Source organism: Xyrauchen texanus, chromosome 44 (assembly GCF_025860055.1).
Source record: "Xyrauchen texanus isolate HMW12.3.18 chromosome 44, RBS_HiC_50CHRs, whole genome shotgun sequence".
NCBI classification, from domain to species: Eukaryota; Metazoa; Chordata; class Actinopteri; order Cypriniformes; family Catostomidae; genus Xyrauchen; species Xyrauchen texanus.
Genome location: NC_068319.1, coordinates 19959358 through 19986864, shown reverse-complemented (window position 1 = coordinate 19986864; position 27507 = coordinate 19959358). Strand labels below are relative to the sequence as shown.

Genomic DNA, 27507 nt, shown 5'->3' with positions numbered 1-27507 from the left:
ATCTTCAGTATAGCAACTAGTTGTGAAATTTTGAGTGTCCTACCTATAATACTTTTGTCTGGACAAAACAGAAACTTTAAAGTCATTTTTCTCAGTTTCATACTCTAGTGAGTTAAGGTCTTTTGCTTTTGCAGGGCAGTGTTGATAGCACAATGTCTCCTCTACTTCTCCCCGAGTCGCCCAGTCCCCCCCCCCCCGATCGTGGTGACGCATACATAGCACAAATGCGCCTGCATGCGTTTATGTAATGATTACCCTGTCTTGTCTCTCTGTTGCCCCCTTGTTTTCTGTCTTGTCACTTTTCACTTCTTAAGTTTTCACTTTAGTCCCTTATTTAATTCCATAGTCCACCCTGTCTCGTTTCACTGTTGCCCTCTCGTTTTCCATCTTGTTGTCACTTTAGTCCACTCTACCAGAGAGCTCTCCACCTCTAAAACCTTGGCTAGAGGTCTCCCTCTGCCGCAAGTTTGTGATGCGGCAGGTTGTCCTCTCAGCACACATTCATTAGATTTTTATAGTTTGGATGCTCTTATGCTCTTATGCCATTTTTATAGTCCGGGCTCTTATGCCCTTGAGTCGACATCTCAAGCTCATGTCTGGACAAGTTTGTGATCCGGCAGGCTGGTCCTCTCCGCTCACATTCATCAGTTTTTATGACAAGTTTGTGTTGCGATAGGGTTCTCTTCGCACACATTCATCGAACTTTATGGGTTAGATGCTTTGCTACTCCGGACTCTTATGTCCTTGAGTCGACATCTCAGCCCATGCCAAAACAAGTTTGTGATGCGGCAGGTTGTCCTCTCCGCACACATTCATTGGACTTTTATAGTTTGGATGTTCTGCACTCCGGGCTATTATGCCATTGAATCGACATCTCAGCTCACGCCTGAACAAGTTTGTAATGCGGCAGGCTGGTCCTCTCCGCTCACATTCATCAGTTTTTATGACAAGTTTGTGTTGCGATAGGGTTCTCTTCGCACACATTCATCGAACTTTATGGGATAGATGCTTTGCTACTCTGGACTCTTATGTCCTTGAGTTGACATTTCATTTATTTTTTCTCCCCAATTTGGAATGCCCAATTCCCAATATGCTCTAGGCCCTCGTGGTGGCATAGTGACTCACCTCAATCCAGGTGGTGGAGGCCGAATCTCAGTTGCCTCTGCATCTTAGACCCTCAATCCACGCATCTTATCACGTGGGTTATTGAGCACGTTACTGCGGAGACATAGCGCATGTGGAGGCTTCACGCTATTCTCCGCAGCATCCAAGGACAACTCACCACACACCCCACCGAGAGCGAGAACCACATTATAGTGACCACAAGGAGGTTACCCCATGTGACTCTACCCTCCCTAGCAACCGGGCCAATTTGTTTGCTTAGGAGACCTGGCTGGAGTCACTCAGCACAGCCTGGATTCAATCTCGCAACACCTGGGGTGGTTGTCAGCATCTTTACCCGCTTAGCTACCCACCCACCTACCTATTCAGATTATTATTAATAAATGTTACTATTTATCAAACATTGAGTCTTTTATCATATTGTAGGGCCCTATGAAATCCGTTTTAATTTCTTCCAGAATTTTGTGTTTTCCATTTAATTTTCTCTAAATTCAAAAATTTAAAGTTTAATTACATTCACTCACATTCACTTACGGTTGAAGCGCACATCTCATGCAGACCACAAATTCGATTAATTAGATCTCATCCTTTTGTAGTTTAAGCATAACAATAGAAGATGTCACAATTTTAATTTGATTATTTGTGCATTCATACATTCATTTCATCCCAAATAAGTCAAATTCCCTGATATTCAACATTTATATTTAATTCTGTTTTTATGACTGGATTCCGTGACTCTGTCCATGTTTTCTGCATCATGGAAATCATAGGGCCCTAATATTGCTGTTGCCTACATTAAAACAAGATGAAGCAATAATAATAATTTCTCTGTATGCAACAAAAGCTCGAGTCCATCCAGGTTTACAGCCTTAATCACAGCACACAACCTAAAAGAGAGATAAAAGGAAAATGGAAAAAAAGAAAAAAAGATGAAAGAGCACAAAAAGGTAAACTGCGTGCTGACGATGCTTTGCCATGACCACTTTAGCATACAGATCTTTCTTAAGACACGTGTAAGGTGCCGGGTTTGCAATGTTCTTGCATCAGGGAACCAGTGGGATGACTGGTCTGGTTTATCTGTGGAAGGTCCAAGGGGTATCTCAAGCCCAGGGGTAGTGGGGAGGGGAAATGGGCATGTTGCTCTTCCTGAGATTTCACAGAACACCTCCTGATTGATCCAGCACGCACACTTTCTAACACACTCTCAGCCTCTTGTCCACTTCCTATCTCTCTGATCCTTATTTTTCTACTTTTCTGCTTTTTCCTTATGACTCTCTCTACCTTGCTTTCCCATTTTATTCTCTTAGCCCCTCCCTTTCTCTCCAATCTGCTTCTTTCTCTCTTTCTTTCCCTTTGGTAACCTCCCACCATCTCTTTCTCTCTACCTGCTGCTCCTGAGAGTGCCACTGTGCTCTAATCAGCTGGAAATTACAGTCCAGTTCAGTGGAAAAGCACATTGAACAAAAATAATTTGACTCCCCAATTGTCCACAGTTTTAATCAAATGTGCAAAATGCTAGTGTAATTATAATAATCTTTTATAAAAAAAAAAAATCATATGTCAACCATGAAAAAACGATGATGTCTGTGTTTCAGTAATAAGTTGTGGCAGCCGTCTTGTGGAGGGAAAATGACACAGCTTGTTTTTGCCTCACATGCTGGGGTTATTATCAGACACAGAAGCTCCTCTAACTAGCTGGCACTGCTGAGTAAATCATGTTCCTCTCTAGACCAACAAGGAAAGACAAAGGAAAAGACAAATCAGCTGAGAAAATAACACAAAATATGACACAAGTCATCTCAGAGTTTTTCACATAATGTCAAAGACATCCCGAGAAAGATACATATTTAAGAAGTCATTTTTTAGGTGCTGAAGTATTGGGGACCTCTATTATCTTATTGTTTTAGCTATTTGGATATTTTTGGAGCTGTTCATGAAGGTAGGTCAATTCTCAGTTGCAGGGGAATTACAAAACCACTCAAATTTGATGAATAGAGAGGCTTCTGAAAGCAATAAAAGCTGACAAGCTGCATTTCAACCAACTGATCATTTTTACCCTTGCTTCAATCACCACCACCACAGCATGGGCCTTTTGTTAAGATAATCTTGGCCTCTAAATTTTTCACTCCAGAAAGTGCGAAAAACAAATTTCAAAGAAGATTTAATTCATTATTGAACACAGAACTTCTCTATTTTTGTAGTTGTGAGTGTGTGGATTGCTGCTCCTAGCGTTCCGACTTCATTTCGGTCTACAAGTGCTCTTGTTCTTCTCCAGTGTCCTGCGTGTTCTGACAAGCCTTTATGTTGGAGGATGTAGAATCAATGGGCAGCTTCTTCTAGAACAGTGGTTCACAACCATGGAGTCAGGGCCCACAAAGGGGCTTCAAAACAATTCCAAGGGGGCCTACAAATGACTTCAAATTATTTTAAATATGTTTTATTAAACTAACTTGATCCTACAGTACAGCAAGAAATCAATGTTTCAATGGAAACTGAGCTCTCACTTAGACAATTTTTTTAAGCAAGGATGGGGGCTCTGTTGGGGTCAGTGTGATCATACCCCTTCTTTTTCATTTTATTTTCATCTGACCTTTTTCTCTTGGGCTGTTTCTTGGCCTTCTCTCCTGCTTGTTCAGCAAGTTAGCATTAGCCATATTTACCATCTCCCTTCTTATTCTAATGAATTTCCCTCTTTGCTCACTGGGGGGCAGTCCATAAACATTCAAATGCACTATGTTTCAAATGTATAACCACCAAATGTAGGGACCATTCACACAAACACGCTTTCTCATCTATCTGTGCTGTATTTCAATTGTTGTAATATCTGTGTAAAGTTAAATTCAATATTACAACTTTGCCGACATTATGTTAGATGAAAAATTGTGATCCCAGATACTGTATTTTTATTACACTAAAATCATTATTTAGTGTAGCACTAGACCACATTGGTAACATCACCCCCCTTAAATGCATATGTGGATCAAAAAAGACCCAGGTAATATCTATTATAGATGCTCATTCTTTATAAAATGACTTTAGGGAAAATTAACTCATGATATTTGTATTAGTCATTTACATTTTTAAATAGCTGATGTAGTTTCAGACAGTAAAAATTGAGTAGGACTTTAGGGTGACAGTGTAAAAAAAGCCTGTATAACAGCAATATAGGCAATATCCATGTTTGGTGGTAAAATATTAAATGTCTCAATAACTCTACCCAAATAAACACAAACCATAGACTAGGATACATTTTGTAAAATGACAACCTTATGTATATTGCCGTATAACACTATATTTCTTTATTAATTTGTTGCTATATTTTTGGTTTGGAGTGGTGAGGTGTACTGAAAACATAAAGGTTGCAGATTCAAATACACAAAGCATTGGTCCAGGAACTATGAACTTTGTGTCCTTGCAGTGAACAAAGTATCTAACCTCTGATTGCTCAATGAGCACTGTCCCTATATTAGGTATAATGTCAAGCACTTTGAATATAAGCATCGGCTGAATGACAGCTTTCTATACTTGCATACTACACGTAAATATACGTGAACACTGAAATTAATATATATTTAATTATATAACAGATGGAAATTGAAAACAATTAGTGTATTACAAAAAAATATTAACTGAATACCATAGGAAACGCATATGGGTTATACAGGACTCTCATATGCATTGTAGGTGTAGTGATAAAAATTCTCTTGTGGCAGATCAAAAGACTAGTTCATGTCAAAATTACACCTTAAAACATAGACCAGGGTTATTCAATTAAAGTTCCAAGCAGTCTCGCCAATAAATTTCCTTCCTAGCAAAGGTCTTTATATATAATAATAGCTTACACGGTGTCAGTCGTCATTATGGCTATGAAAGGATATTATATATTATATATATTAGTTATATTATATTATGTTTTATAACTTTCCAAATTGGCAACAATAGTCCTTTGTAAAAAGAAAGAAAGAAAGAAAGAAAGAAAGAAAGAAAGAAAGAGAGAAAAAATAGACTCTTTAAAACTGGGGAGGCATGAGGAAATTTGGGGCCCAGAGACAGCCAAAGTTGTGAGGTCTGAGGGATCTTCTATCAAAAGATTAAAATATTCCATCAAGAGTTCATCAGTCAAGGACACTTGGATATGAATATTAAAAGATAAGATCAACAGTTTGTTTTGAAGCTGCATGACATCAGTCCAGTTTTTGTGTTTGAATGTATTTACATTCAAATGAATGTATTTTGACAGATAAAAAATATAGTATGGGGGTTCAGGGGTGTCCCCCGAGAGAAAATTTTGAAAATGTATAAGTCTGAAATTATAATTTTTATAATCTCCTGGCTGCTTCCATTAGGGGTTGCCACAGCATGATCTGCATATTTGACTTGGCACAGGTTTTATGCCAGATGCCCTTCCTGATGCAACCTGGGGGACACTCACTCACACCTACAGGGCAATTTAGAGTCTCCAATTCACTTAACCTGCATGTTTGTGGACAAAACCGGAGCACCCGGAGAACATGCAAACTACACACAGAAAGGCCCAGTTGAGCTGGGACTCAAACTCAAGACATTCTAGTTGTGAGGCAACAGTGCTAACCACTGAGCCACCCTATGAACATTTTTTATATTTTCCTTAAAGTGAGAATCTACTAACAACAAACAAATAATTTACATAGCAGTACAGCATAATGATATTGTTTTCTTAATTTAAGTATAAATAGGCTGACTATGAAATAATGGAATGTTCTCATCAGCAGAGGACTTTGTTAGGCTAACTAATAATTTCAAAGTTTTGGTTGCCTGTCCTTGACATCCATGCCAGAGATGATGCCAATGTTGATTCATTTCCACAAAATTAGAACAGAAATCTGTTATTTATCATCATGTTATAGTCTAAAGGCACTATGTTAACTTGTTCTATCACAAACCTGGCTTAACTGAACCGACAGAGTCATATATTAGACAGATGAATATAGTTTCACTTTGCTTCCGTCTTGTTTTTTCGCAGTTTGTTTAAGGGAAAGATGGCAGTATTTATTTACACTCAGTTAGCACTTCATTAGGAACACTAAGGTCCTAATAATGTGCCCGATGTGGTCTTCTGCTGTTGTAGCACATCTGCCTCAAGGTTCGACGTGTTGTGCATTCTGAGATGCTATTCTACTCACTACAATTGTACATAGAGGTTATCTGAGTAACTGTAGCCTTTCTGTCAGATTAAACCAGTCCGGCCATTCTCCGTTGTGCCAGCAACTCTAAGGCTTTATGCGGTGCCTGATGTCTTTAGCAGGGGAGAGAGGCAAATCTCGCAGAGTGGCAATAAAGCAATAACGCACGAGAGAAATAGAGCTTAGTGCATTTTGTAGCTCTGTTGTTTTGACGTGCTGCTCACTTAAACTGTAGAAACAGTAAGATGGGGCAACTGTTGTCATAATGTCTCAAGGTCTGGATGAAACCAAGCTGGGGTCCAGACCTGGACTGCGGTCTGATAATTGGTGTTCATTGACCTATATGCTATACCTATAGTCATTTTTAAATCACATTTGCATTCTAGGGTTAAATGACTTGAGGTTATTCATGGAACTTTACATAGCGAAAGCTGCTAGGTTCTTTGAACTATCTGTTATCTGCTCAAATGTGACTTGTTGAGCCTATCGGCTCGAATGGTGTAAGCTTAAAGGTAATTTATGTGTAATCTTTTAGCCAATCAACAAGTGCACTCTAACTTTGGCTAACATTAAACTGCTCAGTTTTTCAAATAAGCCAGTTTCACTGCAGTGTGCAAAGAGAGTTTTTCTCTGAAACCCTCATTGTCCCAAGCACAATGTCTGTGTATGTTCTAGCAGTAAGAAGTCTTCGTACTTGCTCTGCAACAGCAACAGTATCTGCAGCAGCAGTGCAGCAGAACTAGTGCATCAAGACCAAATCCTATCAATATGTCATACCCATTTTTACATGTTAAATTATTCAGAGAGTTGTCATGACTGAACTCGTATTGAACATGGAACATTCCTTTAAGATCCTCTGAGAGGTGACAAAAATAAGGAAAGCCTTTAAGTGTAGGTGGAGAGGTGGTGCTGCCACTCTGATGAACTGATTAGCTACTTTTTTTTGCCAGGCCCTCTTGATGGGCTGCAATTTTTGAACTAGGGATAATTTTCCTCTTGGCGCCTGAGTAGTGCTGCTTGGCTGTAGCGTGTCCTATGTTTTATTATGGTGATTGCTGGCAGTGCGGTCATATGGTTGTATCTGGCCTCTGTGCAACACATTTTGGCACTATCAGTTTGCTGTTGGATTGTAGGGTAACAATTAATGTCTGGCTTGCTGGCTTGTGACTGTATAATCATAAAGCATTAGAGCATGGAGTAAATGGCCATTGGTGTGTACAAATGCAACAATACAGTGTGAGGGAATGAGAGTGTGTTCTGACAGCGGATTTATGGTGCACATGGACAAGCATGGACGGTACTGCCTTTGGCTGGTGAAAGATGGAGAAGATGGAGAGTGTCTGCAGTGGACTCCAATAAGGAAGTACATGTCAGAGCCACACAGCTCTGCTCCCTGTATTGTCATCCATCATGGTAGGCCAGTTCAGTAGTTCGAGAGCGCTTCACTAGCTCATGCTGGCAGTCTGCATGTATGAGTGTGTATGTGGGCGAGATTGAGGTGTGAGCCCCAGGGCCTTTCTTTGCCTGTATGAGCAGCCCAACTGGGGTGGAAGTGGATTTGGCCACAAGCCTGTAGTCTCTCAAAAGTGCCCTTTGTGTTACCTAGTTTAAGAGAACATTTATGGCCAAGACATTGGAGTGCAGAGGTGGTGCATGGTTTTTGGTGGCGCATCACCCCTCCTTGATCATCTAATACAGTTATATGTATATATACATACAGTGTTTCACTGTACACTACACTGAACCCCTACTGAGACTGATAAAATCCAGATTCCACGAGCCTGTGCACAAAGCTGAGCTAATGCAGACTTTGTTCTTCTTTGGTTGTTTTGAGCTAAACCTCTGTCCAGTTTTACCTCATCACAAGGTTTCTAATGCTGAGTTTAGTCTACATGACTTTAGGTCCGAGTTTCACTCGCTGACAATTTTGTGAAGATCACCGACAAAAGCTCCAAATCATAGGCAATTCTGAGCTCGCTCCCATGAGCGATGATTGCAATGTATGAATTATCAAAGATGCAATTTGAGAGAATCGCCGACATGTCGTCGATGTCAGCAAGATAAAGGACATGTCTGTGATTCCAAATCACGCAATGTGAAATAAGTTTTGACTGAATACAACTCCAGCGTTGACCTACAACCAATGAGACAGCAAGAAATGGGGCACGGGAAGTTTCAGTGGGAGGAGTCCTGATGTACCTGCAACAGAACATCAACTAGCATGGCTGCGGTGTCAAGAAAGTCTCATTGGACCGAAGAAATGGAGGAAAACTGAGTGGAACATTGGCAGGAGCACCAGTGAATATTTGATATTTCATCTGAACTGTACCACAACCGAGTGGAGAAAGAGAAGAGTTGGAGAGAAATTGCCAATTCTCTTGGACAGTTAGGTAAGCAAATAGGTAAATTTTTCAGTTGGAGGTACTTTTTCAAATTGTAACCAATAAAATATATGATTAAAAACATACACATCATATTCTGAAATGTGCATTTCAGCACAAAAAGAAGTGTCTTATTCACTAACCACCCACAATCGAGTTTAGGCAGGTGCAATAATTTCAGAAAAAGTCATTGTCATTCCTTTCTGCACAAACATGCCTCCTTTCTATGTATATTATTCTCATTAAAGATGCAATTTGCCTGGCGAAATAAACGTTATGATATTCCTGCCTGAGAGAAGCAGGAGGAAAACTGAATTTTCTGAAAAAAAAACATGCATGTGTAGATTTAGTTTCAACCATGGCATAAGTAATTAATCAAATAATTATCAAATGATGGATTAGAGCATTTAATCTGTCATATAGTCAAGTGCATTTGTGGCATGTTAAAGAGTTGATTCAGTTGTCTAGATCATAGTAGTGGAATGATATGTGATCAAAATCCCATGAAATCTATTTTGGTGGTCATGGATCCAAAAATAATACGTCTCAATCAAAAAATAATACGCTGAAAAATAAATAAAAAGTGCAGATCAAAATAATTAGCGCAGTTCAAAAAATAAATGCATTTAAAATATGCTGCAAAAATAATAAAATAAAACAGAAAAATGTAAGAAAAGTCATCAGAATTTCAAACAAAATCTTGTTTTCCTTGGTTATATTACTATTTTTTGTGCTCTTTGATAATTTTGCTCATATCTTCATTTTTTGTACACTTACTCTGCATTTTTCTTAGCTTTTGTTTCCAAGTGCTGCGTTTGGTTTTCCAAAACTTGTGAGTAGAGTTTCATGTAACTTGGGGCATTTTGCATCCCCATTGGTTTACTAGCTCTTGATCGACAGCTCCTCCTCTAACCAATCATTTGAAGAGGGGAGGTGATGTCACTCCAGTGCGGCTCCGACGGCTGCTGCTCAATCGCACAATGGTCGATGAAGATTGATAACTGTCAGTTGGCAAATCCTGGACAATCTCAATAAATCACAGGTAATTGAATATAACTATATTATTTGTGGTTGATAAATATGCTGCTTGTGTCTGTTTTGAGTATTTTCTGCCAGCTCTAGTAAACAATGTGTTGTCCGAGTAGGCCATTACCATAGTCCTTTAACACATGTATCGAGTCAGCTGAATTCAGTTAGCAGAGTCTTTAGTTTAGGCATTATTTAAGACTTCCTTGTTTGTAGGTTATTGGTTGCAAGGCTGGGTTGGTGTAGATGTTTGATGCATTTATGTTGATGTTTTTACTAGCTGTGCCAATGTAGTTGCGAGTTCAGAACCCGACTTTATCTGCTTTTCCATGTTGTTGAATGTGCCATTATGTACTGATCCTACGTTGGCATCGTTGGCATGGCTACATGTAGTTTCTTTTTCCACGATACTGCAGCGAAATCAGAAAAAAGTGACCAAGCGTCCCCTTGTCAATAAATAATGCAATAAAGTTGGCTTGACGTTGGACATTTTTTATTCACAAATAGTAGCAAATTTAGGGACTGTCTCTAAAGATACAGGCAACATTGGAGCATACATATACAAAACATTTACAAACATTTCAATAACATAGAGTATACAACTTCAATAACATTTGAAGCAAATGACTTACAGTCATACAACCAACCAGATTTTTGATAAAATAAAAAAATAAAAAATTCTAATTATAAATAAGCAATATAAGCATTTCTATATTCATCAGTATTGTAATAGGCCTTGGTGTCATAATTATTATCTTAAGTCAGGAAATACTTTGTGCCTCAACCAAACAAGAGAAGCCTATTAAATTTACATAAATATTCATAAACTTATTGTAAAGGGATCAATGGAAGGAGGAGGCAAGAACCGGCTTGATAATATAAATAATATTTTTTATATAAAACACACATATGACGGACATGTCCGTAAACGATCTCTCGCTCCAGCACGATCCTCTGCAGTCGACCTTTATAGGTCATCCCTGTCTACCTGGATGAGGGAGGGGTGAAGGGGAGGGAAACAGAAATAATTAAACTGGGGGGGGGGGGTACTTCCTTTAACAGTGTAGTACCCCCCAAAAACACTCTAAAATTTAAAAGAGAGGGAAAAGGCCAACACAGAGCAGCAGTGAGAGAGAGAGAGAGCAGAGAGAGATGAAAAAAAAAAAAAACTCTTACTCGCCAGTTCTCCGACACACCGCAGCTTGTTCCTCGGCCACTCCTCCACCCTCTATCGGATGACAGCCGCGCCTCTCAGGGCGGATCAAAGGCAGACCTCCAGCCCCTGGCGGATGGAACATCCCACTGCGTTCTCGGGGAACAGAAGGGGTCTCCCCCGCACCTGGCAGCGGTTCTCCCGCTCCAGGCGGTCGGCAGTGAGCCATTCCCCGCTCGCGGGTCTCAAACCCCGCCGCGTTTCAGCAGCTGGTAGGCGACTCCTGTGCCTCTGACCACTCCAGGCGGTCGGTTAGGAGCCCCTTCTTCCCTCGCAGTCGGCGGCCATCATCCTCTTTCAGGCGGCTGGGCTCCTCGTCCCCCGGCAGATGGCCGTGGCTGCTCCGTTGGGGTGGACGATAGTGGCGAGAACTCTACTACGTCGTATCCCTCCTCCTTCCCGGGTTTCCGGCACCAGTGTAAAGCAGTCAATGGAAAGGAGGAGGCGAAAACTGGCTTGATAATATAAATAATATTTTTAATATAAAACTTAAACACACACATTACGGACATGTCCGTAAACGATCTCTCTCTCCCACACGATCCTCTGCAGTCGACCTTTATCCCTCTCGAATGCTTGATTAGCCTAATACCGGACCGGGTGTGTAGGATCACGACCCGGCCCCGCCCTCTGCCCTGCCACACTTATATACTGTAAACACAGTACTAAAGTACTGAAGTACTAAAGGTTGGAGAAAAAATTGCACTCAATTACAAAAATGTGTTATATCCAAAAGGGTCTTATCTGATGGCCAGCTGACAGAAATAAAATCCAGATCCCGACACCAAGGTCTATTACAATACTGATGAATATAGAAATGCTTACATATTTGGACTTTTTTTTTTTATTGTATAAAAAATCTTAACGTTTTGGAAAACCAAGTGCAGAACTTCAAAACAAAAGTAAAGAAAAATACAGCGTAAGCATGCAAAAAATTGAAAATATGGGCAAAATTGTCAGAGATTACAAAAAACAATAATATCACCAAGGAAAACATGATTTTATTGGTTAAAATAACAAGTCTAGTTCTTTAGGAAAGTGATACTACACATTTACTGAGGAATAATTATTATACATTTACTGTATAATAATGTTCCCAGAAAGCTCACTCAAATCAGTCACTCACAAAAAGAATACTGAATCTATCGAAACCTGCTGAAAATGTTTTTTATACAAGCAGCAACATTACATCAATACTGGTGTTTATGAATTAACTAACATCTCACATCCATTAAATAAATAATGACGGGATAATATATTATTGAACTTTCATGATGGATTGAATGACTTCAGGCTGGCCCAAGTCTGCAAATCAAGATGAAATTTGGATCATAGATTAATTATGTGTGATAAGAAATCTCGCCTCAGCAAGGGTTACTTCCTGAGTTGCTATCTAATGTTATAGTAATTCGCTTTAAAACATTCAGCCAGGCCTGTCAGTCTGCATGATGTAACTTGAAGAAAAACTGAATGTTATGTGGTGGGAAATGTGTGATGAGCAGTCAAGAGGTTTGAAAGGGCTTATTTGTGCTTTATTGTAATGTGACATGATGAGGGTATAATCAGTTTCATTGAGGCGCAAACCGAAGGCTGATGTTGCCGTTCCGTGAAGGCGATAATCATCTCATTTTATCTATGATCAGCTCACATTGCGGCGCTGTACTTTGAGTGATCAACTTTGTCCTAATGACAGATGTTATCTGCTCGACTTGGGCCAGATCGCCTCACAGTCGTTTCAGACAATTTTGAGTAAATGTTGGTGTGATGTGTGGAGGGAGGACTATGTTGAATAAGGGGAAGCTTGGAGAGTATAAGTGTTGCAGTTTTTCACAAGAGATTAAGAGTGTTTCACACCAAAGTTTAAAGTTCTGGGTTCAATACAAGCTCTATCACCAGCATATGTGCCGTAATGTTGAATACCACAAAAAAAAAAAAAACATGAATTTTGGATTATTCATGTTAAGCAAGGATATCTGGTCCAACCTGGTCTGTGTTTGTTGTTCAGGTGCATCTATGCTCTCTTTTCTCTGATCTCGTACTATGGGAGGATTTTTTTTTCTGCAACGGCACTGTAACCGTTAGCATTGAACTGAAGAATGATAAAGGCAGTAGAAAATAAATGATGGCACAATGACCACACTAGCTGTGCTGGAACCTTCTGGCATTAAGGCCACAGCGTCACTGACAGCTCACCTCTGGATGGTAAGCAGAACCAGGACACATTGTTCCCCTCCTACACCTGAAACAACCACCAGGGAACAAAAATACCACCTGAAAATTCAGAGCATCACATGTAGCTTTCTCTTGCAGGGAAGGTTGAACAGACAACAGAGAGGCTGGCTCAGGCCTCTGCAATCAATTCTACTAACAGGCAGGGACTCTGACAAGGCCCAGAGCCATCTGTCTGAGCAGAGCCGTGCCCTGCATCATCACGCCACGCTGGCACCCGGGCAACAGCCCAAGCTGGCACCCACAAGACAAACAAGCCCCCTTAGACTAACACTCTGTTCGTCAGTCTGTCCCTCTCACTTCCTCTCTTTGAACGCATTCACATTGTCACATACAGAACAAACAAAAACATGTCATCTTGCGTACGCCCAACAAACTTGCCAGCGATCTCACACAAACACAGACCACTCATAAACAAGACCAACTTCCAAAACAACCCAGAGATCTGTGTTTGATGTGTGATTGAACAAAAATGAGCTCAGGACACAATGAAAAATTATTTCATTTAAACTGAGCTTGAAAGTTGAAGCTATGAGAGAGACGTTGTCAGAAGAGCTCAAAAGACATGCTGCATTATTAGGACTTCAGAAGGCTCCAGAACATCACAGGGGCGAGAAAAAAATCACACAGTATTGCAAAAGTTCCTCATCATTATGCAAATGCCATTTTATTCTATTTTATCTCTGTCTCTTTTTCCTCTCTGGCCATATGTGCTGTGGCTCATACTGGGTCTTCAAAAGGAGGCTCTCTTCAGAACAGCAAGTCACATGCAAATACCCCCATCTGGGGATCAAGTCCACTCATACCCCCACATCTGCTGCTCCATCCATGCAGGAGGCTTGAACACGTCATGGGCTCTGAGATGTGGTCAAACGTCACCACTGACCTGTGTAAAAGTCCCAGTGAGCCTCAGATGGTGACCCGCACCAGTGACCATAGGTTATGGAATAACACGGCTCTCGGGGAGAAAACCTGTGCACTCGCCTCTCCCAGTGAGACCGTCTACTTGGCTAGTGAATGCTTCTCTTTAAGAGAACAAAAGCAATCTAACATGAGTAAGACCCAATATCAGTACTTTAGAGACCAACTATTGCAACAATCATGTCTAAAAGCATTTCTAAGAGTCAAATCATTCTAGACACATGCAAGACTGGACTGTCATTAGAAAATGGCAATGTTCAATACAAAAAACAAACAAACAAAAAAAACATGCTTGATAGTTCCTTCATAAATGAAAATTAGCAGACCTAATCAGAGTCAAACAACCACTTATCAGGAAGGAATGATTCATTAGTGTCAATCCCTCCTCTCTCGAGAGCAGGGAGCGAATTGGAAGCCACAGTAAAGAGAAAATCAGCATTTGCAAGCATGTCATTGTTCGCTGGCTGCCACTCAGATTGCCTACAGAAATGAGTTCGGTACACCTGGCTCATCCAATCAAATAAGTCCAATTAAGAGAGAAGATTAAAACTCCAAACCTGTTATGGCAGACATGTTCTCAACGCTAGTGCTGCCTGTCTTGAAAAATTATAATCAAACCTCTCAGAATAGGGTGCACCCATATGCATTAATATGGAAATCTCTAATTTGGGTCAGTTCTGTGTTGGCGTACTTATAAAATAGAACATCATCTAGTGTGGAACTTCAGCACAAGATGTAACAGTGCACTGAACTTGTGTCTACCATCTGTATTTATATTTACTGAAAAGCTACTTTGTAATGCATTTATTGTAACTGAAGCAGTTGGGGCTGCATACGTACACACTAACCGTTGAAAACACAAGAGATGAGAGCTGTAAGTAAAATAACTGCCTATTGTACACTGTACACTTTCGACTTGACGTTCATTTGTCATCATAATACTAATATGATACTAATAAGCATTAGCAAGTACTTAAATTAATGACGGTCATCAATTTTAATCATTTCTATGACAGACTTATTGAAAGATTGTGTTCAATATGAATAAAAAGAGTGACACACAATCATTCAGTACGAGGGAAGCGATAACTTTTTTCCTGTTTATTAACTAGGGAAACTAAAATGATCTTTAATAAACATTAATCTAATGATTATAAAGTACTGTATCATTTATTATCTTAGTACATATTGTGATATAGTGATGCAAATTACTCATCGTTACATAAAAATGTATGGCTGCTTGGGCAAATGTTAATTAAAAAAAATCTTGGTTTGAGGGAAGTTTTAAGCAAAGCCCTGAAAGAGGGCACAAAAAAACCTACCGTTCACAAACACACACAGGATGGCATCAGGCAAATACAGTATGGAACAAAAAATGAGAGCTAATGCTAACACCAAAATGAAAAATGTAGAAATCAATAGTAACAGATAATGTTACACGAAAATCAAATTGAGTATCCCAGATCTCAGGAAGCCTATCTAAGCCATTTCTCTAAGGAGAAAGCCTTGAGTGAGAGAGAGAGAGAGAGAAAGAGAGAGAAACTGAGAGAGAAGAAAGGAATACAGAGACATAGAGCGATAGGAAGACAGACCAAAACAAGACGACAACAAGAGGAAGACAGAGCAAGAGAGAGTGAGTCGGTGAGAGATACAACGACTGAGAGACAGGTCTGCACTTCAATCTGATCCAGGATCAAATGGGAATCACGCGGGTGTCATGGTAACCCACTTTAAAGGCTTCCAGTATAACTGACTGGGTTCTGTTGACTTGTTAACAGTAAGAATATGTCTGACAACTGCATGAGCTCAAATTTGATATTTACCGATGAAAAGATATACCACTCCTGTAAACTGCAAGATGAGAAATGCCAAAAGTATAAATTGTTTACATTAAATAATGTTAGTGATATGTATGTATGATTTGTAATTTCGACACATCTTATTAAAAAACAAAAACATATTGTGTTGACCTAAATGTAACACTTTAGCACATACAATAAGTTTTTCCTGAACTGACAGATCCCCCAGCATGAGTTATTTAATTCACGCTGTAATTTTATAAGTCACCTTACACTTAAAAGCAGATGCACAAGAGACAGATGATGTAATGAAAAATATATAATGTCATGGAGGAGCCCAGCCACCTGAGATCGGGGAGGGTCAGGGTATGACACCGCCGCCCGCGAGCGGGGAGGGGCTCCTGGCCGACCGCCTGGAGTGGGAGAACCGCTGCCAGGGGCGCGTCCAGGGAGGCGCGGCTGTTATCTGTTGGAATTTGGAGGAGTGGCTGAAGACCAATCTACGGCGTATCGGAGAACCAGCGAGTAAGTGTTTTTTCTCTCTCTCTCTCTTTCCCACTGTCGCTCCGTGTTGGCCTTTCCCTCTCTTTTTTTGATGTTTTTGTTAATTTGGCACGATCGGCGTTATGGCGTGTAGGAAAGGGGGTGGGGGGGTGTACGTCATGGCGGCCTGAGAGAACGAGGGAGAAATGTGACAGGGCGGAAGGCGGGGCCGGGTCGTGATGCCACTAATCAGGCTAATCAAGCCTCAGAGAGGGATAAAGGTCAACTGGAGACTGCAGTGGGACAGAGAGAGAAATTTACAGGCAGCTGCCCGACACCTTTGTGTGTTTGTCTTTTTGTTTAATTCCTTATCAAAATATTATTTATATTGTCAAGCCATTCTCGCCTCCTGCTTTCCATTAATACCTTTACAACTATTTGAGCAGCTAGTTCATTATGACAACCGCTTCAGTCCCTTTTTGCTGGTAAACTGCAGCACGAATTGAGATCACACCAGTTTGACAGTACACCTTTGAGCCCAGCCTGGTGTACTTACACTGGTTTGACCGTATGTGCAAAAGGATTAATGGCAAAGGTAACTTTCCCGACACTAAAAAAAAATATCTTTTTTTATTGTCCAACCAAATGTAGATTATAAAATATTCTCACTCTGTTTTCTCTGATTCTGAGCATAGATAATTCAGATCTGTCTGTCACAGCACAGATCATAGTCTAAGACTGTGGTTAACAACCCTTTTCCCTTGAAGCCCCCCTACTTAAATATAAAAAATCTGCCCACTCACCCCCCATATGTATACACTGTATAAGAACAAAAAACTGAGGCTGCAATGGGCACAGACTCTTCAAAACTGGACAGTTTAAGACTGGAAAAATAAAGCCTGGTCTGATGAATCTCAATTTCTGCTGAGGCACACAGATGGTAGGCCCACTACAGCCTCAGCTTTCTGTTCTTGACTAACAGAAGTGGAATCGGACGTGGTCTTCTGCTGTTGTAGCCCATACACCTCAAGGTTCGACATGTTGTGCATTCTGATATGCTGTTCTGCTCGCTATAATTGTACAGAGGAGTTATCTGAGTTACTGATGGCTTTGTCAGCTTGAGCCAGTCTGGCCATTCACCATTGACTCAGATTCTTTCGCTCACAGAATGATTTTGGCACCATTCTGAGTAAACTCTAGAGACTGTTGTGTGTGAACATCCCAGGAGATCAGCAGTTACAGAAACACTCAAACCAGCCCATCTGGCAACAACAATCATGCCAAGGTCGAAATCACTGAGATCACATTTTCCCCATTCTGATGGTTGATGTAAACATTAAATGAAGCTTCTGACCCATATCTGCATGATTTCATGCATTACACTGCTGCCACATGATTGGCTGATTAGATAATCACACTAATAATAGGTATACAAGTGTACCTAATAAAGTGCTCAGTGAGTGTATATATATATATAAAAGGTGTTATTCAGTAATTACTAATGTAATTTATTTGTGTGACCACTTCTATCTCTGTGTTTGCGGCAGAACACCAGGTAGAAAATCTTGATGGTTATTGCAAAAGTTACTAAGCGGAGGGCCAGTACCACACCGCAGAATGCAGCTTTTTTTTTTATTAACTAGCTCTTTATAAATATATTCTTGGAATGTAAAATGATTGGAACCAGAGCTTGCATTACCAAGAAATGTTTAATTATTTATAACTTTTTTTTAAATATCTGTCTGTCATTTTTATAGATAAAAAACAAAAACAAAAAATAAGACCTTTTAATCCAAACAAATAGCCTAATGCAAAAGTAATTAATAGATAAAATAATTAGAATATATAATGATTATATTTAGTGCAACCTCTGATTGGAATGTATTCGAAACCATGCAGAGGCATTTTACATAACCACGTAAGGAACTATTTAAAAAAATTCTTGTACTGGTATATTGATTTAACTGGTATATCGCCCACTATGACTCCGAGCCCAGCAGCCGCTTGCTGGTTTCATTATATATTTTTGGTAGATCCAAGGAACGCACAAGCACTTGGCCAAACAACAACCAGTGCACTTTTCTGAGTTGCAGTAAGGGGTGCATGGCTGGATCGACTTTCACTGTAAGCACTTAACACATTTTTGCATTTATTTTTCCAAACTGCGGAGGGGAACGCCATAAGATTTCCATAAACCATAAAGATTTCATTAACACTTATTAGTAAACACCTTTAATACATTTTTATGATCTAACTTTGATGATCACAGTCTATAGACCACGAATATGTTTGACATTTTGCTGTAATCATGACGAGTGGTAGTACCAAAATATCGGTCAGACTGCAACCTTTTGAAATGATTAGTAACAGAAGTGTTAGCACCAGAGGTGGGTAGAGTAGCCAAAAACTGTACTCAAGTAAAAGTATAATTACTTTAAAAAATAATTACTCAAGTAGAAGTAAAAGTACTAATATAAATAATTACTTTAGTAAAAGTAATAAAGTATCCAATTAAAAGAGAACTCAAGTAGTGACTCTTTACTTTCACAAATTACATAACAGATGTTAACTCTATATTCTATTACATAATACACATTTAACATGTATTACAGAATTATTATTATTATTATTAATGAAAATTCTTCCATCATTCATCATCATGTTGTTCCAAACCCATATGACTTTATTTTTTTTATTCAAAAAATCTTCATTTGAGTTCAGCAGATGAATGAAACTCATACACATCTGGGGCATGAGGTTGAGTAAATAATGAGAATTAAAATTTTTGGGTGAACTATCCCTTTAAGAGCTCTTGTCAGATCTGGATAAATTTGTCAATAAGAAGAGAGGTTTGGAAATACTTCTAGTAATTATTATGGTGAAAACGTGAAAATGTCCCACAAGAACATTATATATAATGCTGAAATATAAACCAATGCAAGATCGTGCTTTATTAATGCCTTCTTTTGCTATTTCATAGCTTTTAAAGTCCTGCGTGGATCCTTAGTTCAGTGTAGTTACAGATTTCAGTGTCAAAGAATTTAGATCATTAGTTCTTGTAACACTTTCCACTAAGGAAGGGACAGGAAACAGCGTCAAAGGTAAGGCTTCTTTTAATCTTTTTTTACTTTCACACAATATTATCACAACAATTAGTTTCTCTTGGCTTGGTGTCGGGCTCTCCCTCTCGAGGCTCTCCGTTTGCTGCTTTTTATGCCGCTCTCCTCACGCTACTGCCATTAGACACAGGTGTTAGACATAATTTGGCCCAGGTGTGAGCGCCCTTACCGCTTCTCTCTCCCGGACGGGCGCTTGACCACGCCCCCGCTGCCACAGTTCTATACAGAAGTACCGCCACTCTCTAAATGCAGATGCACCAACTCGCCCCCTATCCACTATATACTCCACTAATTCCGGCATCTGCCATTTTGTAGGAGTGTCTGAATTCTGAGTGAGCCACACATTCCCTACTTTCCCACAATCCACCATGGGGAAGACGTACCAGCTTACTGCTTCCTTCATTCTTGCAATGTTTTATTTCATGCTGCAAGTATTAAATTACCTTTTGACAAATAATTTCTTGATTAAAATAGCATAATAATATAATGTGTTTACTCTTTATATTAACATACAGTATATATTAAAAATGAAAAACAGAATGAAGATTGTTATTGTATTAATATATAATTTAATAAGAATAACAAGTGAGGTCCAAATATTATTAAAGTTTATATGTGACGTTGTTTCTGCAACAGCCTCTACTCTAAAACTCAAAGTATATTTTTTTTCAAAAAGTTACTCAAGGAAATGTAACGGATAAATTATAGTATGTTATTACCAACCTCTGGTTACCACCCCCTTGTATTAGTTCTAAACTCACAAATTTGTTGATGTACAATGCACATATCCTGTAAAATACAACTTAAATTAATTTCAGCAATGTTTGTATGTCTCATTTGCATTGAATTATTAAATTGTATTATATCATATATTTGCAGCCCATGACAGTTTGAGATATTTGTAGTGAAAAGAACACACTTTATGTGCATAATATAAATCACTAGCATCCAAACGGCAGTCTATCCTGTGTGCGGCATGATGCTGTGTCATGATGACACCAATCAATCATCAAACAACCGACAAACGAGATATATAGTGTGACAGGCTGAAACAATAGCGGAGCTCTTGGTATGTCAGTTTGCGGTCTTATGGATGGATTAGAGGTATCATGTATATTGCACTCTGTATTGATAGATGCTAACAATGGTTGTTGTGTCAAATATCCCGTGAAGGGCATGTGAAATATTGCATCTGCCATTTGCTCAGTCTGAAAAATGGACAAAATTCGACACATTGTCTAGGGATGGGGAACTGATTGGTTTCGAGTTGTAGCCAGTCATTCGATCATTCATGGACTGCAGGTATTAACTTTATATCTAAAAGAGGCAAGCGCACAATGCTGCGTGTTCCAGCACTGCCATTGAGAATTGAGAATCTGGAGGGGAGGTAACAAAAGGCAAAGCAAATCATAAAACACTGTCGTTTCCAGCACGAAAGGGCCAAAGTCAACAGAAGAAAAAGGAGACTTTTCATAACCAAAGGCCAAACCGCTTTGGGGATCCACAGCATCATTTCTGCTGTGGACCACAGGTGCACAGGAGCATTGTGTATGAAGTTCAAATATTGCTTTTCATCCAGATTAAACGGAGTGACATACAAGCACTCAGCAGTGCCCCTCCCTCCTCAACCCCCTTTCTTAACTGTCAATCATCCCAACGGCGGTGAACAAAACCCTCCACCGGTCCTGCTTGTCACCCTGTCACACAAATCCTACTGCAAATATAAATAGGGGGCAGGAACCTGTGCTGTGCAGTAGACAGCTTTGGGGGTTGCAGTTTGCAGATGGGGGGGGGGCAACTGCCTTTTTAAATTCATTTTCCCCTCTATTTTCCAACGAGAGATTTCTCTTTAATCTCCCTGAGGTGAGAATCATATTTTAATTAGGTCTACCTCTGGTTAACAGTTGCCCTGTCTGCCTGATCATAATACGTGCCTATCCAGCAGTGCCTGCAGAGCTCTCAGCCTCGCTCCCTTTCAGATCAAACTGGATCAAATCAAAGATGCAACCAATCCATAGTCATCTCATTTGCGTAATGCACCACTGTGACCACAACCATTTCCCCAACAACAAAAAAGCAAGTCTGTGTCACACTAGTCTTAATAGTTTACACAAAAATTTAAATTCTCTCACCCTCATGCCGCTCCAAACCCGCATGAGTTTCTTTAATATGCAAAACAAATAATATTTCGCCCCGTCTTTTTAATACAATAATAGCATTGCAATGCCTTAGTTTAAAGCTTAAAAAAGGACCAAAACGTATCATAAAATTCGACCATGCAACTTGTGTGTTCTGAAAGCATACAATAGGTGTTGGAGAGAAACAATGCAAAATGTAAGTAATTTCTTTGCAAAAATCATGATATCCATTACAATAATTGTTTTTGTGTTCCACACAAGAAAGAAAGTCATGTAGGCTTGGAAAAACATGAGGGTGACTCAATATTGACAGAATTAGCATTTATGGGTATAAAATTCCTTTAAAACTCTTTATTGTACAAAGAGAATAGCAAAATCAAAAATAACGCATCTCACATACTTGAGACTCACATGCAAATGCACAAACATAGGGTCATGTGTTCATTTCCCATAACATTTTCTATGCCGAACACAGAGCCAGTCACACGCGGGGCAGACATTTCGCCTCCGAAATGGTTTCTCTAGATTCCAAAGCATGGAATCTAGAGAAACCATGTGCAGGTTCCCCGTGTGAAATCACATGACGGTGTGTTTCATGGAGCATGTTTAATCTCTAAAATGTTAAAATGTTAACATTAGCTCACCGAGACGTCCAGAGGGATATCAACATGATAATTAGGCACAACAGCACTAATCAAAAGCTGAAGTAGATAGGTGTGGAAATATATAAGTGGTATTATGGAAGCGTTGCCGTGGTAATGGAGATTAAATTGGACTAGACCAAATTTGGGAGGAGAAGGTTTAAAACGGCAGCTGCTGCAAGGATGTTTCTGCTTTTGAGAATGACAATATAATTGAATTACGGGAAGAATGTCTAGTATGTCTCTGGTGGAATTTAGTAATGGCTGAATGAAACTGATGCTAGACTAACTGCTTAGTCTTGGCATTTCTTTTTTTTTTTGAGGGGTTTTGTTTTCCATTTTCTTGTTTTATGACCCTGGCAGCTGCTTTGAGAGCAGTTTGGCCAGAGCAAAGAAGCTGTTTACGATCAGCACACTGCTGGCTGGGCAGACGTCAAAGTGCAGATTTATTTGGAGACCAAAAGCTCCATTAGTTGGAGTTTTTAATTAGCATCCTTGTGTGAGAGGGTCATTAAGAATGATTTGCTGTTGTGATTGAGGGCTTGCTGATAGGCGAGACTCAGACCCTGCTGAGTTTGCTTTTGACCCTGAATGCATAGATCTAGCTTTAGCCAAAACAAAGCAATGTTGACAATATAGAAAGAAAAAAAAAAACTATTTTCTCTGGATTCAACAAAGCTCTCCCTGCCAGCTAAGACATAACAGACTCAAGCTGACAAGACCAAAGCTCCTACCGGTTTCTGGGTGTTCCATCTCGCCAATGCTGCCATCGGGGGTGGTTCGCTCATAGTGGTCCTCAGGCAGTGCGAGGGGCCCAATACGTGGCCCTGAAGAGCTCTTGCTGCTCGGGGTCTCTGACTCCTCCAAGCCACTGTCATAGTAACTCTGCTGGGAGGAGTCCTGCTGATCTTGCAAGGGATTGGCTGTGGAGAATGTCACTCTGCGATGCGGGAGCTGAAATAGAGGGGAAAAGAAAAGCCTTCAGTCACAACAATCTAATTATAACTTTAGGCCCCAAAACTAGGCTAATTGACCACTAACTGTTTAATATCACACTCCAGCAGACGGGCATTTCAATATGAAATTTCCAGAGGGGTGGGAAATGAGAAAACGTTTTGTTCAAATTGAGGGGGAACAGTAAAGAGGGAATCACTTATCAGAGAGTTTCTTGGCAGAGGAGGAAAAGGAAAACATAATTCTCTTCTGATATTACTGCTTAGAGATGGCCACATTGTTTTTCACAAGGCCAATTGAGGGCAAACACTGATGCTGAAATACAGAGACACATAGCTCATAAAACACTAGAAATCAAAGATCCTGCAGAAAAGACTTCATTCCCAATTCTGTGTGAGCTCACAGCTCACGACTGCAGGAAAGGATCGATAGTGCCAGGCTGCAAACACACGTACAAACAGACAGTCTCTCTCTCTCTCTCTCACTCACACACACACACACACACACACACACACACACACACACACACACACACACACACACACACACACACACACACACACACACACACAGCTACCTATTAGAGCCATTAAGAGAGCCATTTCAGTTCATATAAAAAGTCCATTAACACAGCCATTTAAAACATATAGAGAACATTTACATTTACATTTATTCATTTGGCAGACGCTTTTATCCAAAGCGACTTACAAAAGAGGAAGAACATCAGCGAATCATCTTAGGGAGACAGTGGTACAAAAAGTGCCATATTACAAAGTTTCACTATCATCAGAATAGTACACCAAACAGATTTAAGTGCAACAAGATATGTAAATAAATGTATTTTTTTATTTTTTTTTTTATTTTTTTTTTTTAGTGACCGGTTAAGTGCTTTTGGAAAAGATGTGTTTTTAGCCGTTTTTTGAAGATAGAGAGTGAGTTAGCTTCCCGGATTGAGTTGGGAAGGTCATTCCACCACCGTGGTATGATGAAACTGAAAGTCCGGGAAAGTGTTTTGGTGCCTCTTTGTTTTGGTATGACAAGGCGACGTTCCTTAGCCGACCGCAGGCTTCTGGTGGGAACGTAGCTCTGCATAAATGTTTTTAGGTATGCTGGAGCAGACCCAGTGACTGTTTTATATGCCAGCATCAGGCTCTTGAATTGAATACGTGCATGAACCGGCAGCCAGTGGAGAGAGACAAAGAGTGGTGTAACATGTGCTCTCTTAGGCTCATTAAAGACCAGACGTGCTGCTGCATTCTGGATCATTTGCAGGGGTCTAATAGCACATGCAGGAAGGCCTGCAATGAGAGCATTACAGTAGTCCAGTCTAGTTATGACAAGGGACTGAACGAGCAGTTGTGTGGCATGTACAGAGAGGAAGGGTCTTATCTTCCTGATATTGTAGAGTGTAAATCTAAGAGAAGCCATTAACACTATGTATTTGCCATCCCAAACTCATAAGACTTTCTTTTTTCTTTCCAAATTAGCATTTTTATTTATAAGCTCATTCATCAATTTGTTTGCACATTATTTTTCCTTGACTTCCAACCAAAATGTATGTCCAAAGTACACATACACACAGTGGGTGCACAGAGAGTGAGGGAGACAAGCAGTGCAAAGATGATTACTGATACATTAGGTTTAAATGGTAAACACACACAGAATGCATCACATGTATCCATGTATGACTACAGGGAACACTTCAACAGAATAACAGGCAAATACCGGGCATTTTAGGGGATTTTGAAATCCTGGTCTGACTTTTTTTAGGAATCCTCCAAGGGAAAGGACGTGTTGTCACCCTAAAACAAGCAGATATTTCAGCTTTTCCTACTTACTTTGAAACATGTGGAAAGTTTTGCCACGTCCCTTGATGATCGTTGTGCTGAACTGAATGGCTGAACACTGGGAAAGGTGAATGCTCTGACATCACGATCTGCTTATATCTTCTCCCTCATTACGAATATAATCCATAACAAGCAAATTAAACATTAATCATGATTGTTACTAGAGGGCGAATGCAACTTTTGTCAGGAAATCAGAGATGATGAAACGGCTGCTTTATCAGCTGTCAGTCACTGAAACTCTCTGGCAGGTGGGGCACACCAAGATCGCTGCTTGAACACTTCCGATGGCTTCACCTCCTGCTGACAGTTTACCATTGCATCCCGTTCTATATATATATATATATATATATATATATATATATATATATATATGTGGCAGGGCAGAGGGCGGGGCCGGGTCGTGATCATACACACCTGGTCCCGTATTAGGCTAGCCTCGAGAGGGATAAAGGTCGACTGCAGGGGATCGTGCGGGAGAGAGAGCTCGTTTACAGACATGTCCGTAAACGTGTGTGTGTTTGTTTAAGATTTATATAAAAAATATTATTTATATTATCAAGCCGGTTCTCACCTCCTCCTTTCCATTGATCTCTTTACACTGGTACCGAAACCCGGGAAGGAGGAGGGATACGCCGTAGTAGAGTTCTCGCCACTATCGTCCACCCCAATGGAGCAGCCGCGGCCATCTGCCGAGGAACGAGGAGCCCAGCAGCCTGAAAGAGTACGATGGCCGCCGACTGCGAGGGGAGAAGGGGCTCCTAACAGACCGCCTGGAGCAGTCAGGGCCACTGCCAGGGGCGGAGGAGTCCCCTACAAGCCGCTGAAACGCGGTGGGGTTTGAGACCGCCCACCGCGAGCGGCTCGCTACCGACCGCCTGGAGCGGGAGAACCGCTGCCAGGGGCGGGGGAGACCCCTTCTGTTCCCCGAGAACGCAGCGGGGTGTTCCATCCGCCAGGGGCTGGAGGTCTGCCTCTGATCCGCCCGGAGAGGCGCGGCTGTCGTCCGATAGAGGGTGGAGGAGTGGCCGAGGAACAAGCTGCGGTGTGTCGGAGAACTGTCGAGTAAGAGTTTTTTTTTCTTTCTCATCTCTCTCTCCTCTCTCTCTCTCACTGCCGCTCTGCTTTGGCCTTTTCCCTCTCTTTTAAATTTTACAGTGTTTTTTATTAATTTAACTCGTCCAGGTATACGGGGATGACCTGCCAGCAGACGGGGCTTAGGGCACGCCCTCCCCCAGGGAAAGGGGGTATACGTCATGCTGGGGGCTCCCCAGCCTGAGAGAACGAGGGAGGAATGTGGCAGGGCGGAGGGCGGGGCCGGGTCGTGATCAAACACACCCGGTCCGGTATTAGGCTAATCAAGCATTCAAGAGGGATAAAGATCGACTGCAGATGATCGTGCGGGAGAGAGAGATAGTTTATGGACATGCCCGTCATGTGTGTGTTTGTTTAAGTTTTATATAAAAAATATTATTTATATTATCAAGCCGGTTCTCGCCTCCTCCTTTCCATTGATCCCTTTACATTATATATCAGTGGTTAAGACCAAATGTGTTCTTGCTCTAAAAAAGCTTGATGCAGTGCAGCGAAATGTGTTTTTAAAAGTTGAAGTTCTTTTAACATGACACTCCTGTTCAAGAAAACAGCAAAATGCTGCGCATCTTGTACAAATAGTGCATGTTTACATAAAAAACAACACTGCAACTGGACGCAAAGACATGTTTGGTGTGAATAGCCCCTAAAAATAGTAACATATCGCATATCACATCGCTCATTTACATACATACACCCACTCACACATCTTATTATTCCGACACACACTCTTCCACTAAACATCTCACACTTACGAGTCATAGGCTTGTTCTACGTGTGCTCCCTTGTGCCCTGGTATTTATGGTTAGTGAAGCACTGGAGTGCATAGAGGAATATTCTCTCAGCACAGTAATTACATTGACTTCCTTAGCAAACTCAAACATAGACGCACAGCATGAGACCCTCTGTTGTCTATCAAAGCTTTCGCAAAATGTGTGTCTGAAAGACAGAGAGAGATATGGAAGGGAGAACCATGGGGCCTTTTGTATTGGGGCATAAACTTTAAATGTATTTCCTCTTTTAATTTTCTTATTAATTTGTACTCTTTGAAGTACAAGGACCGCATGCTCATCATTTTTCGGGAGGCACACGTTTAAGTCATTGTTTTATCTTTTGTAACATGTGCTTATCGTGCTTTGTAGAAAATGCAAATGACACTGCTTGATCACTGTAAAGGGATGTGGTGATTACAAGGCCACATGTAGTATGCAAATTGCCATGTTTGATCTACAGTAAGGGACTTTGGAAAGAAAAATCCTCAAATGCAGTTTTATTAGAGAGAGTGCATTATTATGGTTATGATATTTTAATCACTAATATTATTGCCATCGCAGGTACCATCATGGGGTAATAGCATTCTCAGTGTCTAGAATTGTGGTTCAA

The 27507-nt window shown here is 40.5% G+C and overlaps 1 protein-coding gene across 1 annotated transcript in view; it reads right to left on the bottom strand.

Annotated features, from left to right (window-relative positions):
• The window catches only part of LOC127637129 (protocadherin-1-like), a 133584-nt gene that overhangs the window by 15921 nt on the left and 90156 nt on the right, over positions 1-27507 (bottom strand). Inside the window, exon 4 of the mRNA XM_052118051.1 lies at positions 22969-23188. Coding sequence (XP_051974011.1) covers positions 22969-23188 — 220 coding nt within the window. The remainder of the gene's footprint in view (positions 1-22968; positions 23189-27507) is intronic.